Source organism: Topomyia yanbarensis, chromosome 1 (assembly GCF_030247195.1).
Source record: "Topomyia yanbarensis strain Yona2022 chromosome 1, ASM3024719v1, whole genome shotgun sequence".
Classification (NCBI taxonomy): domain Eukaryota; kingdom Metazoa; phylum Arthropoda; class Insecta; order Diptera; family Culicidae; genus Topomyia; species Topomyia yanbarensis.
Genome location: NC_080670.1, coordinates 62,834,416 through 62,852,002, shown reverse-complemented (window position 1 = coordinate 62,852,002; position 17,587 = coordinate 62,834,416). Strand labels below are relative to the sequence as shown.

The 17,587-nt window shown below is 44.4% G+C and overlaps 1 protein-coding gene across 1 annotated transcript in view; it reads left to right on the top strand.

Annotated features, from left to right (window-relative positions):
• LOC131677785 (uncharacterized) overlaps window positions 1-14,983 on the top strand; it is a 40,452-nt gene extending 25,469 nt beyond the window's left edge. Inside the window, exons 3-9 of the mRNA XM_058957822.1 lie at window positions 1,763-1,879; window positions 1,938-3,087; window positions 3,145-4,491; window positions 10,309-11,534; window positions 11,599-13,046; window positions 13,110-14,668; window positions 14,731-14,983. Of these exons, the coding sequence (XP_058813805.1) occupies window positions 1,763-1,879; window positions 1,938-3,087; window positions 3,145-4,491; window positions 10,309-11,534; window positions 11,599-13,046; window positions 13,110-14,668; window positions 14,731-14,786 (6,903 nt within the window). The 3' untranslated portion in view covers window positions 14,787-14,983. The remainder of the gene's footprint in view (window positions 1-1,762; window positions 1,880-1,937; window positions 3,088-3,144; window positions 4,492-10,308; window positions 11,535-11,598; window positions 13,047-13,109; window positions 14,669-14,730) is intronic.
• The last annotated feature ends 2,604 nt before the right edge of the window (window positions 14,984-17,587 follow it).

The window sequence follows — 17,587 nt, the reverse complement described above, 5'->3', positions numbered from 1 at the left end:
TCGCTTTCAGCCCTTTTGTCACTATTAGGAGCTCGTCTTTGGAAACTTGATTGTCACCTGCATTTCCACCGTCTACATCAACGTACGGTGTAGGCGGCCATGCGGTTGGGTCGTGCTTCGGGAAAAGGCCCTCCACGATAATTTTCAGCTTGTCGGCGCACATTTCGCCTGGCGTCATTGGACGCTTGATCCTGGCCATAACGACACGGTAAGCATTGCCCCAGTGGTTAGCGTCTACTTTTCAGCACGGCTCCTTCTAGCAGATGGACTTGCTTGGCACCATCTCGCGTTTGAAAGCGGCCCTAACCGCTCGGGATGTTACCTTACATTCTTTTCTGACTTCCTCAGATCTTGCTATTTGAACGCGGCTTCTGGTTTTTAGGCAGACAGCCCGGAAGATGCTGAGCCTTTCGTTCCACCAGTACGCTGGACGCTGATAGTTCATCGGCTCCATTTTCCTAGCCATTGTTACATCGCATGCCCTAGCTACTGTTTCTAACAGCTCATCGGCACTCGGAATTGGAGTGACGTTGTCAGCACGAAGTGCTTCCACAATAAATTCCTTGTCGAAGTCTTTTATTTTCCACTTTCGCTTGCCAGCCCTCACTCTCGGCGTTACTGTATAATTTCGCCATCCAACGATGTAGTGGATCGCTTGGTGGTCACTATGTGTGTACTGCTCACTAACTCGCCAATTCATGTTATCCGTCAGCAACGCGCTGCAGAATGTTATGTCGATGATAGTTCCCCGGCCGTCTTTACGGAATGTGGTAGCGGAACATTCGTTGCACAGCTTCACGTCCAGCTTTACCAGTGCTTCCAATAGGCTGTATTCATTTGCGTTGGTCAGCCTGCTCCCCCCTTCCACGGCCCAAGCGTTAAAATTTCCTCTCATAACAACCGGCGTTCGCCAGACTAACGAGTCAGTAAATGCGTCCAACATCCTTTTGTACTGCTCTGGTGTCCACCGTGGAAGAGCATAACAGCTATACACAAATATGCCGTTGATCCTGGCGATCACGAAACATTCGTGTGTGCTATCCACCATCTCTTGAACAGAGAAATCGCCCATCACTTGGATTTCCGCCATCCCTGCACTATCCAGGTCAAAAACAGAAACTGAAAATTGAAACTAACAAACAACCACATGTACCAGTACATATAGATTTGGCTGAAAATGTGTCTTAAAACTGAGTTCTAAATCCGGGTCAATATAACCCACTAACACCCTATTCGTAACTCATTTTGTGCAGACCTTCAGAAATGTCCAAAAATTTTGAACTCCGTTGAAAATCATTGCTCTCCATGAAAGAGGAAAAGTCAAAAAATTCCAAACTTCTATGCAAACCTAAAAAGTTATCGAATTTTGAATGTTCATTTTGGGTCATATTGACCCCAACACCTAAAGAAGGTTAAGTCAAACCGAACTGAGCATCATATTTTTCTAGTATTTTTCATGCCAAAATTATTTTTTCGATAATCTGCCTATAATATAGAATGTTAAGGCAAACATATTCACTATTGGTTACTATTTCAATTCTCAGAAAAAAACATATGATGTGCGTATTACTAGTGCGATAGAAGTTTTTTTTGTGAATGCATCTAAAAATGGTGCTTGGTCTTCTGGCTTAACTTAGGCCAATTGTTCCCCTATTGCAAGAATTGTCAATTTCACCCAGGTCATCAAAGGTGAGCTGGCAAGAGTGGTGACAATGAATGTGAAGGAGATTTATTTGTACCTAATTCCATGTATTGTTCTCAGTTTCAGCCTGGTTCCGAAATTGAGTCCATCAGCAAAGATGGCGATGATAGTTTGCTTCAGCCAATGTCAACACGGTCACAAGACACTCCCTCACAGCTAAATCATACGACGGATGAGGTAAGTGTGGGTATATTTTAATGAACAATTACCATGAACAAATAATATCTTCTAACAGATAACTATTAAACGGGAAGCGATAGTGGATGATGATGATGTGTATTACAACAGTGACGGCGAAGTTGCGGATGTATCGTCATCCTCTAAGCCACAGCACCAGAAGATACAGGAGAATCAGATCGGTGTTCCGGGTAGTAGCGGTCAGAAAGCTCAGTACCGCATCGTTATGAATGCAAATAATCGAGAACGGTTGGTTTATCAGGGATATCTGTACTGTCGTCACTTCTCCAGACGTGATGGCTCCATTCACTGGAGATGCCGACTTGGTGGATGTCAGGCAGCAGTCAATTTATATTTGGATGGCAGTATCACCCATGCCAATGGCAATGCACATTGTCACGCCCAGAATGGGTTAGACGATGATGTTACTTTGGGACACTCTATCCCTGACGATGAAGAAGTAGCCGTTGTTGACGTAGATGCTTCGTGTGAACAGTTTGGAGAGGAAGATATGGCACAAGAAGATATGAACGACTCTGAACCCGTCGCAGTCAGCGCTGACAGTCTACAGATAGTTCCAAACAAGAAGAAAGGAGAAACGTTAGTTCACTTGGGTTTCAAATATTGTAAACGTTACCTAAAAATGGATGGATCGACGTTCTGGAAGTGTCGCTCCAATAATAACAAATGCTCAGCTGGCGTTTACGTGTATCCAGATTCAAGAGTCAAATATCATGGCATTCACAATCACGAAAAAGTGGTTGATGGACAGGAGAATGAACTAGACAATTCGATGGAAGATGAAGTCGATCAGCCTTACATGATCATTGAGGATGTTGAAGACGATGATGATCAGGAGGAAGATACTGACGATATGGCAACGTTACTGACGAACAGCCTTGAAGTGATGATGCCCGCAGATCAAAAGCAAGTTAAGAAAAATTACGAAATAACTACCAATGTTAAGGGTCGAGAATGTCTAATTTACGAGGGCCACCAGTACAGCAAAGATAGAGAACGAGTCGATGGTGCCGTATTTTGGCGCTGTCGTAGAAACTATGACAAGTGTCGTGCGATGGCCATCGTTTATCGAAACGGCAAAGTTGAGAAATGCGGCGAGCATTTCCATGAAACTGATAAACGCTATCTCGAGCGACAGGAGCTAGGTAATGGTAGTCGGATGTACCGCATAACGAAAAATCAAAGAGGTAATAGCTTAAAGTTGAAAGATAAATCATGTCATGTTCATTCTAATTCATTTACAGGAAATGATGCTCTGGTCTTCGAAGGTCATCGATTTAGCAAGGAATGGTCTCGGGTTAACGGTTCCATCATATGGCGTTGTTCGTATAAAAGTGGTATATGTAAGATGAAAGTTGTTCTTAACGCCGATGGGTTTGTCCATCATATGGGAGCAGATCACGATCATGATCATGAAAAAACGGAATCACCCGTCACGGAAGAGTATGCGGCTGATGAAGTCGTTGAGGTAGCCGAAGATTCGTTAATAACACCGGTACGCAGTCAACAGAAATTGGTCACCCAACCTGCGCCTGTTTCCTGTCCGAATTTCACACCTGAACAACAAGCTGCAGGTGGTTATCGTATTGTTAAGAACCGTAAAGGTTTTGAGGCGCTGGTTCATGATGGATACCGATACTGCAAAGTGCGAGTTCGACAGGATGGTTCGGTTAAATGGCTGTGCAAAATGAATAAGAAAACATGCCGGGCGGCCGTGGATTTGTTCCCAGATGGAACGGTTGCCAAGGCCAGCGAGTACGACCATAACCACGAACGTCCAACGGATATGGATACGATGGAAGAAGAAGAAGATGTAGAAACTTCTGGATTTGAAACAAGTTATCCCATAGATCCCGAAGTTTTTGGTAATAGCCAGTGGTATTATGTTAAAAACAGTAAGAATGGTATTAGTATGATTCACGCCGGTTACCGATACACCAAAAAGTGTGATCGCGTTGATGGTACGTCACTTTGGCGCTGTTCTGCGTCTCAGAGAGGATGTAAGGCAGGTGTCATATTATTCCCCAACGACACACTCGCAATGGTTGAAAATGCCGAACATTCGCACAAACCGTATGAAAGTGTCAAACCGACGGAAGTCGAAAGTGAAATGTTGGAGGCTAAAAAATCCGACGTAATTGAAATCAATGAACCAGACGAGACAATGAATGATTCCGAAATGACTATGCACTCGTTGTTGCAAACAGTACTTGGTGGAGACGAAGTGCCCTGGATGGGTGGGGAAACGGAAAACGAACCAGCATCCGAGTCCGTCTGGTTTAACAGCTCCACCGATCGACCTTATCCACGCCCCACTGGTCCGCCGAATTTCCGAATTATCAAGAATCGACGTAATACGGACAGTTTAGTTCACCGTGGATACCGGTACTGCAAAATTCGAGATAGGCAGGATGGTTCGATTTTGTGGTCTTGCCAAATGAACAAGAAAACATGTAAGGCTTCGGTCAACCTTACGACAGATGGTCGCGTGGAAGTTATCAACGGGAAGCACAATCATCAGCAAACTGATGTAGATGACATCGAGGAGACGCCAGCGGTGGAGACTGTCGCGGATTCAGGATCCGATGTTGGTAAGTTTCAGTATTTATGCTGGCTATTTTCGATAAGTGTGTTTGTTATTTCTTGGGCCTGAGTTAGTAGGTAGTTGTTTTGATAATCGATTATTACACGCAAAAGTTCAAACTTGGTCGAACGGTTCAAAGGGTCCTATGTTCGGGCTCCAACCAAGGAGAATGCTGAATAGTCAGTAGGATTAAAGCACTAGCGATGCAATTGTTCCTGTACTATATGAATTGGCTGCGAATACTGTAGAAGCAGAAATACAAGTTTCTCAACAGAATGTAGTACCAAGGCTTTGTTTCGCAGACTAATGAAAAGAAGTAGTCACGAAATGAACTGCGTCAGGTCCTGTCGTATCGACATGGAATCAACTTTAAATTTTTAAAATCGATTTTTTTCAGTGTAGGAGTCGTTGAAGAATTTTTTCAATATTTTTATTCGAAAATTTTGTGAAAATCACTCCTATAACATTTTTTTGTAGGACTTGTCATTTTTAGACTAGAGCCATTTGAAAAAAATTGGTAAAAAAAAGTTTGGCCCTTTTCAGAAGACAGGCTAGGTCATTTTTGGAAAAACAGAGTATGCAAAGTGGCTTTTTGTGACAAAGTCTTCATGTACAGAAAGTTTCACCTGAGAGGGTGCTGCCAACATTTGTTCGAGTTGGCACGAAATTCGTCGCAATTATCTCGAGAGGCTTTGATGCTTACATCCGTGGTTGAGTTGAAAGTAGTGGTTTCGTGATGCCAGGAGCTTATACTTGGATATTTTTTCAAATGCATTCAAATCGTTTGGATGTTTTTAATCGCCTTAGGACAGTTGATTGGCACTAATTGTTTGTTTTTGTACATGCCGATCGATAAAGTGAATAAGAATACTAGAGAACGTCGTCGCTGCATCGTTTACGTCATCGTTGTTAAGATCTTCGTCACAAGCTTGGCAACCAGCGTGTCAATGAGGCTGCCGTAGTCTGCGTTTTCAAAATCCTAAACGATAGATCTCATGCCGTCGTCAAAGTTTACTCCTATGTTACCAGCGAGCACAAGATGTAGTGGGGGTGATGTCCGTTTTCTCTCGCTGCGGCAACAGTAAGGGTGCTTACAGAGTGGCGGCAAGAAGCTGAGCTGGCGCTGGAACTGACATTAGAATGCGAAATACGGGAAACCTGCAAGCTGCAAACCAAATGGGTGATGTCAGAGTGAAAGCCGAGCGGATCTGCGCTGACTGCCCGCTTTCACTCTGATATCATCCCTTTACTTTGCTGCAGGCAGGTTTCTCGCATTCTAATGTTAGTACCAGCACCAGTTCAGCTTCTCGCCGCCACTGTGTAAGCGGCCTAAGTTTGGGCGGTTTCAATCTCCTGCGCGTAAGCGTTTGCGTTTTTTCCGCTCCAGTTACGGCTGGTCTGAACAGCTCAGTTTTTTTACCTGTTTCTTCACACCAGACTCGCTCCTCTTGCGTTCGCTGAAGGTCATGAGTATCAGCTCGGTTTCTCACGCTCCGAAAACGGCTTGTGCATTTACGCCTGTGACTTCTGAAACTTCGCTCGATGTGTTTTTCTGAAGCAGCTTGGTCCCGAGACCTTTCGTTGCATGTGGAGGGCCCAGAGAGATCCGCCTTCGGTTACCTGCGTCCCTGTGCAACGGCTCAAGGTTTTTCCGAGGCTCCTTCCGGAAGCTTAAGCCGTATTCTACAGTTTCCGGCTGTTTTCACTAATCAATGCAGTCGACAATCGGTTTCTCACGTTCCAAAAACGGCGAGCCTTTGTTGTCCCTGCTTGGCATTTTCGTTCAGCGTCTGTGAGGCTGGATTAAGCGCTGGTTGCTAAGGTGGGGAGGTAGTTTACCAAGTTGTTGCTCACCGCAACCCAGCTCTTGGTTAGCAAAATTAAACCTGCCGACATAGCTGGACAAATGACTCCTGGTCCTTCGCATGGTAGCTCTCTATTTTTTCGGACTTGTAGTTAATTGTAGTTCATATAGATTGGTACCAAAAACTTTAGTGATCCACCTTCGATTATAGTCCGAACGACCTTGGTCAGACAAGCTTTCCAACGCTGAACGCCACCGCTTTCGTGCGCATGTTGTACTGTTTCTTCGATTTTTCGTACGAGTTTCTGATCGGTTGTAACATGAATGTCTGCATCCGCTTTAGATTCGACAAACTCAGATCTTGCGCGAGCTTTAGGTCATACGGCATGTTGAGATCCTATTGATTGTACAGATCCGTATGCAGAATCAGCTCTCTTCCGAAGATGGTAAATTGCGGACTCACCCCCTGTGACCTCATGTTTTGCACTGTTGATGGTAGCTAGGATCGATACCAGGTTCTCGTCCCAGTTTCAATGATCTTCGCCCAAAAACGCTCTGTTGCAAGTTATCAACACTGTTCATCCACTCTGCGTTATCCGCCATAGGTCAGTAATACGCTGAGCCATATGTTCGGTGTAGTGCCTCGCGAGAAGTGACCGGTTTATGTCAGCGACATAAACTGCTTCCCGTTGTCTGTGAGAACGATTCTTGGACGTGAGAATCGGAGGAATACTTCTTATTCTAGGAAGTTTACCATAGCCTCTGTGTCTGCGGTGCGCGTGGGTTGTGCAATCACCTACTTGATTAACCAGTCGACTACTACTAAAATTACGGCGTTTCCTTTCTTTGATCTTATGAGTGGCCCGACGAAGTCAAGCGAAATCAGCTCTCATGGTATCCTAGCAGATTTCAGCTTCACCATGTCCGGCATCATTCGATGAATCGGGGTTTCGCTAGCTTTGCATACCTTGCAACTTCGCACGTAGCATGTGTCCTCCAATAGAAGCCTGTTTGAATTTTCTGTAGCGTTTTATGGAATCCAAGATGTGCTACTGTGGCTGAATCGTGAAACTTGCTCATCACCCCTGCTCGTTCGTCCTTCGGTACCACTTTTTTTCCACCTGTGCGCGATGCGTTTTTAAACAGCGACGTCGCTGGCATCACAAGCTATGTGGTCATGTGGACCGGTTTTGCACAATCCGACACCGCAATAACTGGTGTTGATACTTGACTTCAATTTGACAAATTCGTTCTCCGCAACTGGTGTCCACCAAAACTTGTTCTTTGCTTTCGTTAGTTCGGTCAGCGGTACGGCGATTTTGGCAAAATCTTCGTTGAATATCCTGTACCAGTTCTATAACGCCCAGAAAGCGTTGCATATTTTTTCTGTTATGTGGCGATGAAAAGCTCACGATACAGCTGATATTCTCGTCGTCCAACTTCCACCCTTCGTTCAGCCCGTACCCCAATTATTTCAACTCCTGGGGCAAAACTTTGACTTATTCGCGGATATTGTGAGTTTCACCTGTCGTAACCGCTCCGGTTACCTTCCGCAGCATTTCCAGATGACCCTTGAAGCTCCGCAAGCAGATGATGGCGTCATTGAGGTAGTGAAACACCTGAGGTTCCAAATCCGCAAAGAGATGTGTCATCAAACGGGCTAGCGCTTGACTTGCGGTACATAAACCGAACGGCACGACCTTAAACTGGAAGTGGCCTCGACCGGAGACTGTGAACGCTGTCGTTGGGCAAGACGCGTTCTTGAGCGGCATTTACCGAAAAGCGTCTTTTAAATCGATCGAAAATATGTAGTAGCACCCACTGAGGTTGCTGATGATCGAAATGATTTGCGGAATCGAGTGTCCTTCGTTCACCATTATCGAGTTCAGGTGTCGCGCATCCAGGCATCTTTGTACTGGCCTGTCTTTTTCTTCACGGCTACTAATGGGGTATTCAAAGGGAAAAACAGCACTGCTTCGATGACATCAAGGGCTAACATCCGATCTATCTCCTTGTTCACTTCGTCTAGAGCATATTTGGACATGTGGTAGCATCGCTACTTCCTGGGCTTGGGATCTCCGATGTCGATCCGATGTGTGTGTTTGTAAGTGCGTCCGATCGCTTCGTGTGCTTTCTGGGTAGCTCTTTCATCGCTTCCGATCAACTTATCTCCTTATCCGGCGTTAAATCCACCTTGTTGCATACGGCTCTCACTCCAAACTTCTCCCAGAAGTTTATACTAAGAATTACACAACCCGGTAGCGAAGGAACGAGTAACATCAGTATTCGTATTCGTTGCGCCCATTCTAGGCGACGGGAAGCTTGACGAACTCGGTGATTTTGTGCTTGGTTCCGTCCGCTGTTCGGATATCACCGCGCAAGACACCCCTTTTCAGGTTCAACTCTTCGATGATCCTTGTCGTACTTCCCCTTATCATTAAACAGTTCGCGTCGATGTTTAGCAAACCCGTCAGTTGCCTTCCGAGAATGTTTGCATGTGGTCTATTGTCTCCATTCGTTTTTATTATTATCCAATTGATGTTTCGTAGTTCGTAGAAGTTTTACGAGGATGCTGGTCCCTCAGTTACTAACACTTCGCCTGTTCGTTTTCCTGATTAGTTGAGCAGATGAGACAATTGCGAAGCGAGAAACATTTCCGTTCACAACGGTAGCAAAACAACACTGCTTGAGGTTTTGGCCAGTTCATGAACCACCGATGTCCGTTCTCATCACAGTTCCAGCATGCTCCAACATGATAGCGTTGAAAGCCTTGGTTCATTATGCGGTTCTTGGACCTGAATAGGAGTCTGCTGTGGTTGCTTCTGCGGCAGAGGTTGTGGTGCACTGCTTGCGGTCTTCGATGCTAGACACCGCTCATGAGTCGACTAATGGTACTGGAATCCTTGTGTGTTTGTGGGCCGGCGTTGATCACTTTCAGCGCATTCACCTGTTGACAAAGAGTTTCCGGCTGTTGTGTTCACTCTTGATCTTCCTACCTGGTACGTGCGAAGTCTATTAGATTGATGTCTGCTTGGAACTCCTGTGCTTCATGTGTTTCTAATATGTGTACTCTACGGAATCTCTGTGGATTGACCGCGCCCGAGTATGTTGTTTGCGAGGATCAGCTAGCCTTTTTCGATTTAGCAGGCGGGGGTGAAGTCTGTCAATAGAATTGCAATACGTGCATTGGTTGTACCAGCTCCGAATTATGTATGTTTTACCTTGTTCAAGCAATCACACACCGATGATTTTGCTCGTCTGCATGATGATGGTCGGATGGCTTTGCCGCTGCTGATTTAAAGCCGAAAATTGATCCATAGACTAGTCTGTTGCTTAAGGCCTTCGATTTTAGCGGGTTACTGCTCTTCGCTTACTTGAACTTATGCGCCGAAAACAGTTTTGCTCGAAGCGCGTGTGGTACGTCTGACCAACTCGATTGTTTTATTCTTCTGTCTTTTCCGGAAATCGTTCTGTCATTGTCGTGAACAGTTGCTCGAGATTTATCAGGTGATTTTCAAGATAATTCCTCTATAGCTTTTGATTTCCATGCACCTGCACACCAAAAGGGTGTGGGCATGGCACTCCATACTATATTACTTTACATTGTTTTATATAGGAAAATATATTCTTAGGGTTGTGTATTTGTACTTTGATTTTTAATGAGATTATGCGGTAATTTAGCTCAGTAATGCTTTATATTTATGAACTAACACTATCACATTTGCATAAAAATGCGATGGATAAATGTTTTTTGAAACCTAGTTCTTTAAAAAACTATGTTTGCATCGAATTTTTCAAAACACATGAGCGCTTTGGGATTCGCCCCTGTAACGGTTGAGATGTTTTGTGGTGTCTGCAGAACAATTGTTTTCATCAAATAAAATCTATACACATAAAGAGATCTTAATGATGAATCAAAACACTGCATACGGACGGCGCACTACAGTATTCGATTACTGAATAACTAACTATCTTTTTGCAGTCAACGTCAATTCATAGTTTCATTTCAATCTGTTTCAGAACTCACCGTCGAAGAACCAGCAGAAACGAAGCCACCGGTTCAACCCGGTAAGCATCCAGACTACTATTATAGCATGAATAAGAGCAACCGCGAATGTTTGATCCATAAGAGTTATCGTTTCTGCAAACGAAACGACCGTCCCGATGGATCAACTGTGTGGCGCTGTTCCATGGGAGGGAACACGTGCATGGTGGTTGTTACAATACATGCAGATGGCACACCGGAACAGAATTCCATCGTACACAACCATAGACCTTTAGACGATCTGCCACCGGAGATAGAAAGAGTGGCTAAACCACCCGTTGCAGCACCTGTCGACAATGAGGCTAATGAAGTTACAGCATACAACAGACAAGGCGATATGTTGGAGTGGAAGGGATTCCACTATCGTAAGATTAAAGAGCTTCCGGACAGTTGTATTATCTGGATTTGCAAAGTAGATAGCTGCCGAGTTGCGGTGAAGATGCTTCCAAACAACCAACTAAAGATGCTCAGTGAATCAGAACATAATCATACTGCTCCTGGGCAACTGTCTTCGAGTTCTTCCGCTGTGCTACCTGCCAAATCTACGTCTAACGTGTCTTCTCCTGGAGGGAAAACACGTAGTTATCGACTTTTCAAAAACAACCGTGGACAAATGACGCTACTGTACAAGGGTTTCAGATATTCTATTCGCAACCGCAACCAAGATGGAAGCTCGACATGGAAATGTCGTGCCAATGCTACCTGCCGCGTCATCATTCACCTGATGACCGATGATCGCATCGTACCTGGGAGCAGTCAAGTAGATCATAATCACGAACCGAATTTTGAAACGCCCAAACCGGCAGATCCGGCTGCACAAACTCGTGTGAACCCTCTTTACGATTACTTAAATATTATACCAGGGGGAAGCAGCACGCAACAACAGCCATCACAACCACCTGTTCAAGCAACAGAGGACCAAACGGATACATCACAAAATGCACAACCGTCATCGTCAGATTCCAATACTTTTGGAAGAAACGTTATCGAGCACAAGGGATATTACTATCGATTGGTTGTGCGAAAGAAAAATGGTCGCGAGTACTGGCGTTGTGTACATTTCAAAACCCGCGCATGCCGTGCTGCTCTCTTCTGTCGAGATAATGGAACGATTGTTACCTCCAGCAATGGCAAGGAACATTCCCACAGTGGAGGAGCAAATGGTAAACCGTTGCCTTCCATGGCAGGTTCGTCAAATGGGGTGAGCTTTTTTTAAATTATTTTCGTAAGTGTTAATCAATAACTTACTTTTCTCTCATTGTCAGTTCAAGGTTAAGCCTGCCACATCTGGATTGCTACTGGCTAGATCGTTGGCTCAACCATCGCCTCCAGAAGAAGTTTCACTGGCACACGGGGACGAGGAACGGTACATTGATCACGGCGATTATGTTATTGCTAAAAATCGAAAGGATCAGAACACTCTCATTTTCAAAGATCGCCGTTACTACCTGTCATACAACCGAAGTGATGGATCGGCAGTCTGGCGCTGTGCCCATCGCAAACGGTACAAATGCTATGCATATGTTAGATTACGCCCGGATGGACGCTTGCTCAGTACAGGAGAACATGAACACTCGCATTCGCTGAATAACTCTGATCAAACAGGATCACCGGAAGCAAAAGAAACCAAGAATTACAAGATTGTTAAGAATCGTGTTGGGAACGACATTCTAATACACGACAATCACCGATTCCGCTTAAATTACCAAAGAAACGACGGAACTACGCACTGGAGATGTATTTGGGCAAGAAGTAATCATTGTTCCGCTGGTGTTTATCTGCTAATCAATGGTGTTCTCAAGAACGCGGCTAACGAGGCACAAATCATCCATAATCATCCGCCACCGGGTCAGGTGAAGAAAGCAGTCGCTGCCAATGTCGATACGCAATCGCATGGTGCACATCAGACCTCTTCCAAGTCCCAGCATGAGACGGATGAGCGCATCCGTACGATTCCTGAAACCGACGGAATAACTGATTACAAGTTTATTGAAGAAGGCTCCAACAAGATACTTGTTTGTCGAGGCTATCGCTATTGGTACACGTGGATTCGTAAGGATGGAAGCATCTACTATCGATGCGCTGAGGTGAAAAGGCTTCAATGTCCTATGGGAACGTTACTACTGTCCAACGGAAAGCTTGTACGTGCAAACGAACACTGCCACAACCATAATCCTAACCACGTAGAAACCGAAGAAGAATTTCTAGGGTTCCCGGCGGAGGCTAAGTCGGCAGATGTTTCGCAGCAGGAAGAACAACTGGAACAGCATCCTCCGCTCCCGATTCCTCCAGACGGTGATGCTGATTATAAAATAGTAAAAACATCTCGGGGAGAATCTTTAATCTACAGAGGGTACCGCTACTGGGCAAAAAATCGGCTAGCAAATGGAATCGTTTCCCTTTGCTGTACTCGCAAAAAGATGAAAAAATGTCCGGCGATGCTGCGTTTACTAACAAACGGCCGAATAATAGATCCTATTGGTGCCGGACATACACATTCGCCGAATATCGAAAGTAGTGGTTCGCTGGATATCTCAATGCAACCAGTTCCGATGCCAGTTGCACCGACAGTACCAAAGCCTGCAGTCGTGAGGGAATCAGTCAAGGTAAAAGAAACACCACAATCAACGCCGAAACTACCACCGTTATCGTTCAACGAGGAATCTGAGGATGATGCCGAACAGGGTGACGAATCACTCATTGGTTCTAGAAGGTAAGTGTGGTCGAATCAGTAACCCTTTCACAACATTCATTAACCGTAATATAATTTCCCTAGATATGTATTCATGAAAAGCTCATCGCAACGAAATTTCATTGTTTTCGAAGGCTTTGTGTACGATTTTGAACACAAGCAGCATGATGGTTGCGTATTTTATCGGTGCAAAACCAATGAAGCCTGTTCAGCATCGCTAATGTTGCTAACAAATGGTCGAGTGATGAACCTAGACGACTCACTGCATATTCATGAAAAACCCGACCTGAAAAATCTACGACCAGTGGGACGCGGATCGAAGGAATTCAAGATTGTACAAAACAAAAATGGGAGCAACATTTTAGTACATCGTGGCCATCGGTATACGACCCCACGGGCAAAGACAGATGGTGCTGGTATCTGGTACTGTCATACGTATGTGCCGTCCCTCAACCGCCGTTGCTATGTTCCGATTGAATTACTTCCAAACGGTCGAGTTGCTCCGGTTAGCGAAAAACAGCATCAGCATACAGCTCCATTTAAAACGAAGCAGGAATCAACACCTGCAGCTCCCGTGGTTGAATCAAAAGACAATATTAGTCCAGTTAAATCGGAACCAATGAACGATTCCGAGGGCAAAAGTGACAACCGAATGTTATTGTTGGGAGGTCACAGATATAACTATGCCCACAAAAGAGACGATGATGCTGTACTTTGGAAATGTGCTAAAAGCTCTTGCAATGCATCAATGTATCGCCTAACTGATGGTCAGATAGTGAAGGGCCCTGACCATAATCACGAAAAAATGGATACCTCTGACTCCGCCAAAAGCCACAAGCGTAAGCACGCTGAAGTCGAAACAAAGCCAAATACTTCTAGTCCAACAATCCCGGGGGACGAATCCAAAGCATCCTCAATCTCGAAGGGAGACGCAGTTAAGAAAAATCCTTACATTGGTCAAGCGATTACCCACAAAGGTTATCGGTATGTTTATTATTTAACCCGGCGAGACGGATCCGAGCATTGGCGGTGCTGTCGTCGCATCCCAATGAAATGCCGAGGCGGTCTCTTCAAACAAGTTGATGGCACACTGTCCCAATCAAATGAAGAAGGTCATACGCATCCGCCGGACAATACTGATTGCGAAGATTCGTCACCAGTGGCATATTCAGCTCCAGATGAATCGTCTCAAGATTCGATTGACTCTACAGAGCATGATGAATCCACTGGCGAACAGACTTCTTACTTGGATGATGAGGGTTCCTATGACTATGAGTTAGTGGATGTGAAAGGCAAAAAACGAGGTTTTTACCTCATCCACAAAGGAGCTATGTTTGTAACTGGACATACAAGACGCGATCGAGCACGCTACTATCGATGCCGAACTGTAGGCTGTCGGGTAGCAATGTTGTTGCACCGCAACGGATTACTTGTACGAACAAACGAGCATACACACGACTGCCAGAACGCTGTGAAGACTGATGACGTCGAGAAGACTGGCGTAGAAGAGCAAATGGATGAACAATCCGAGGAAGGCAGTACCAAAAGGCAGCGATTGGAGGAATCCGATGTAGACGAGGAGTCACTGCTAGAACCAGTAGATAATGATGGTCCACATGACGATCCAGTTACTAATGGCAGCGGTAAGATAGAATGCGAAAATGTAAACCATCCACCATTAACAATACCATTTTCTTCTTTATAGAATCAGCAGATGTTGTTGTGGTTGAAGTCAAGGAGGAACCAGTTGATGCACTGTAGGCTCGGCCGTACTAGAGAAGTGCATTTGAATTATTGTATGTAGAACAGTTGTTCTCCTTATTTAATAGTATTATAAGTATTTATCTATTACCTTCTTATATCCTAACGTACACACAAAGTTGATGTAATTCATGTATTTGAACCTGTGAGCAGTAATAGCATAAATGGACAAAGAATAAAACAAAATTCACAAACAATGTCTTCTGTTCGTTTGTTTTATAAGGCACGTCGCGTAAGTTTCTTGGATCCGAATACGACCAGCGGAATGGGATTAAAGAAATTCAAGATTGTGCACGATGCAATGGGGGAACCAATTTTCGTGCGTCATGGTCTTGATCGAATCCAGCCGCTACTCCAATAGACGTTGGGAAAAATCACAATTGTTTTACCAGGCGAAGATAAGCTAGTGAGATCGGTCGATGGCTCAACCTATCGTCGCCCTATCACCAAAATCTCCGTTCTTCGCATAGAAGACAATCAACCGAAACCTGTATCATCTGTTGAGTGATCTCAACCGGGTGGAGGATGTTCGGTATCACCTACGAATAAACTTGTGCCGACTACCACTACCAACGCTATAAAAGCAGCACCCCTGGTAAGCTCAAATACATTCGTGTTTTGGCAGTCCCCAAGTGAGGACGTTTTTTTCATTAGTTGTGCTTATATCGGATATTTCTTAAACTGCCTACTCATCCAGGATGGGTTACAGGAAAAAGAAACAGAGCCGTAGCTCTGCTCTCGCTAAGGCAAACAGCACGCCGGGAGCCGATCGCCCCGAGGTTCGGGTACTGAACAAGCGGCGACGAGCTAAGGCCATCCAGTTCCGCAGCGAGCAGGGTGATGATGAAACAGCAACGGCGACAAACAACAGCGTGATGGACGGATTCGGAGCGTCAGTTCGCGATTCGCGCCCAAACTCACCCGTCCCTGAAACGAAAATGAAGCACCAATAATGGTGACGTCAATCCAATTGGGCAAAATAATGAAGGTGATGAAAATTCTAGGAATTGCAGCAGAATTTAAACTGTGCCGAATTGGCACCAAGATGATAGTGTACACCAGGAGTTTACAAGAGCTACAGATTACCTGAAAAAACGCAACACCGAATTTTTCACCCATGATATTCCGGCAGAAAAACCATTCAAGGCAGTGGTAAAAGGCTTGCCCAACCAAAATGCAACCTGAAGCCAACGAGATGGAGCTTCGAAATCGCTATAAGCTAAACCCAGTCTACCTTGTCAACTTCACCAAAGGAACAATTTCACTAAGTGCATTACAAGCAGTGCGTTCAATCGGCTCGATCATCGTCCGTTGGGAACCGCATCACCCGGCGAATCGTGACGTCACCCAATGCCAACGGTGCTTAAATTACGGCCACAGCACAAAAAAATTGTAACGCGAAACCGCGGTGTGCAAACTGCGGGCTAGCCCACAACACAACCGACTGCCTAGTAAAAGATGCAGCAAATTGCAAAACCAACCATCGGGGATCGGATCTATCCTGCCCCAAAAGAGAAGAATTCAAGAACATACGAAAACAAGCATCTACACAAAACCAGCCCCAAAGAAAAAGAAACGCTCCAGTCTTCGCCCCAACTGGCTTTCCTTTACTCTCATCAGCTCAACCAACAGCTGCAAATTCTCCTGCCGTCATGGCACCTCAGCCGGTCTGGCCATCATCAAGCATTCCTAACCTACAAGCACAAACGGAGAATGCAAGTGAAAACGAGCTCCCTCCCAAGTACACTCCGAAGCAACTATTGCCCATCTTCACTGAGATGTGCGGACAACTTCAGCAATGCCGTACGCGGCAGGAACAGATCCAGGTACTGGGTCTAAAGCGGACCCTACACGAGACAAGAATATTGTCAATAAAAATATTGTCGAGACAGCTTCAATACGTCAATCCCATTTGAATCCTACAGAATCAATATTTTCAAAATGTTCTTACACGATCAATATATTGATCAATAATTGGTTTATTGTCAATATTTCTGCTCGTGTAGGGTCCGCTTAATGGTCATCAGATATGGCTGCTAAACCGGTCAAACTACTTAACTGAAATGCTCATTCTGTAAAGCGGACCCTACACGGGACAAGAATATTGTCAATAAAAATATTGACAAGATTGCTTCAATCCGTCAATCCCATTTGATTTCTACATGATCAATATTTTCAAGATACCCTTACACGATCCAATATATTGATCGTGTAAGGGTATCTTGAAAATATTGATCAATAATCGATTTATTGTCAATATTTCTGCACGTGTAGGGTCCGCTTGAGAGTGAAAAAGTTGGAGCTTGTGGAATTAATTCGCTCCCACGAGAATGATGTATCATCACACTGTTAGGTGGATTAAAAGCGTTTTTTCTTCCATTACGTATACATTCAAAAGTGTGTGTGAATTTTGAACATGAAATTAGATAAAATAACGGAAGATATAATTATAACATTTTATAGTGCGAGACAATACCTCACTAACCCCTTAGGAGTTTATGCGAGCAGGTTCCTAATTTGGGAAAAAAATAACTCAGCCATTTTTCAATTTTTTTTTTATCAAAAATAGATCATTGGATGCGGAATTAAATGCTATCTTCAAATTTTTATTAAAACAAGGACGTTTCCTAATAAAAATGCTGGGCAATTTTTATATTTTTAATGAAAAAATGGTAAAATAATGGTAACTTTCATATTGTCATAAAACCGCATAGTACTTTTAACAAAAGAACATAGCATACCGTTGGAAAAGAAATTTCTTCTTCTTTCGAAAACTATTAAAAAAATTAAAATCGGTTGAA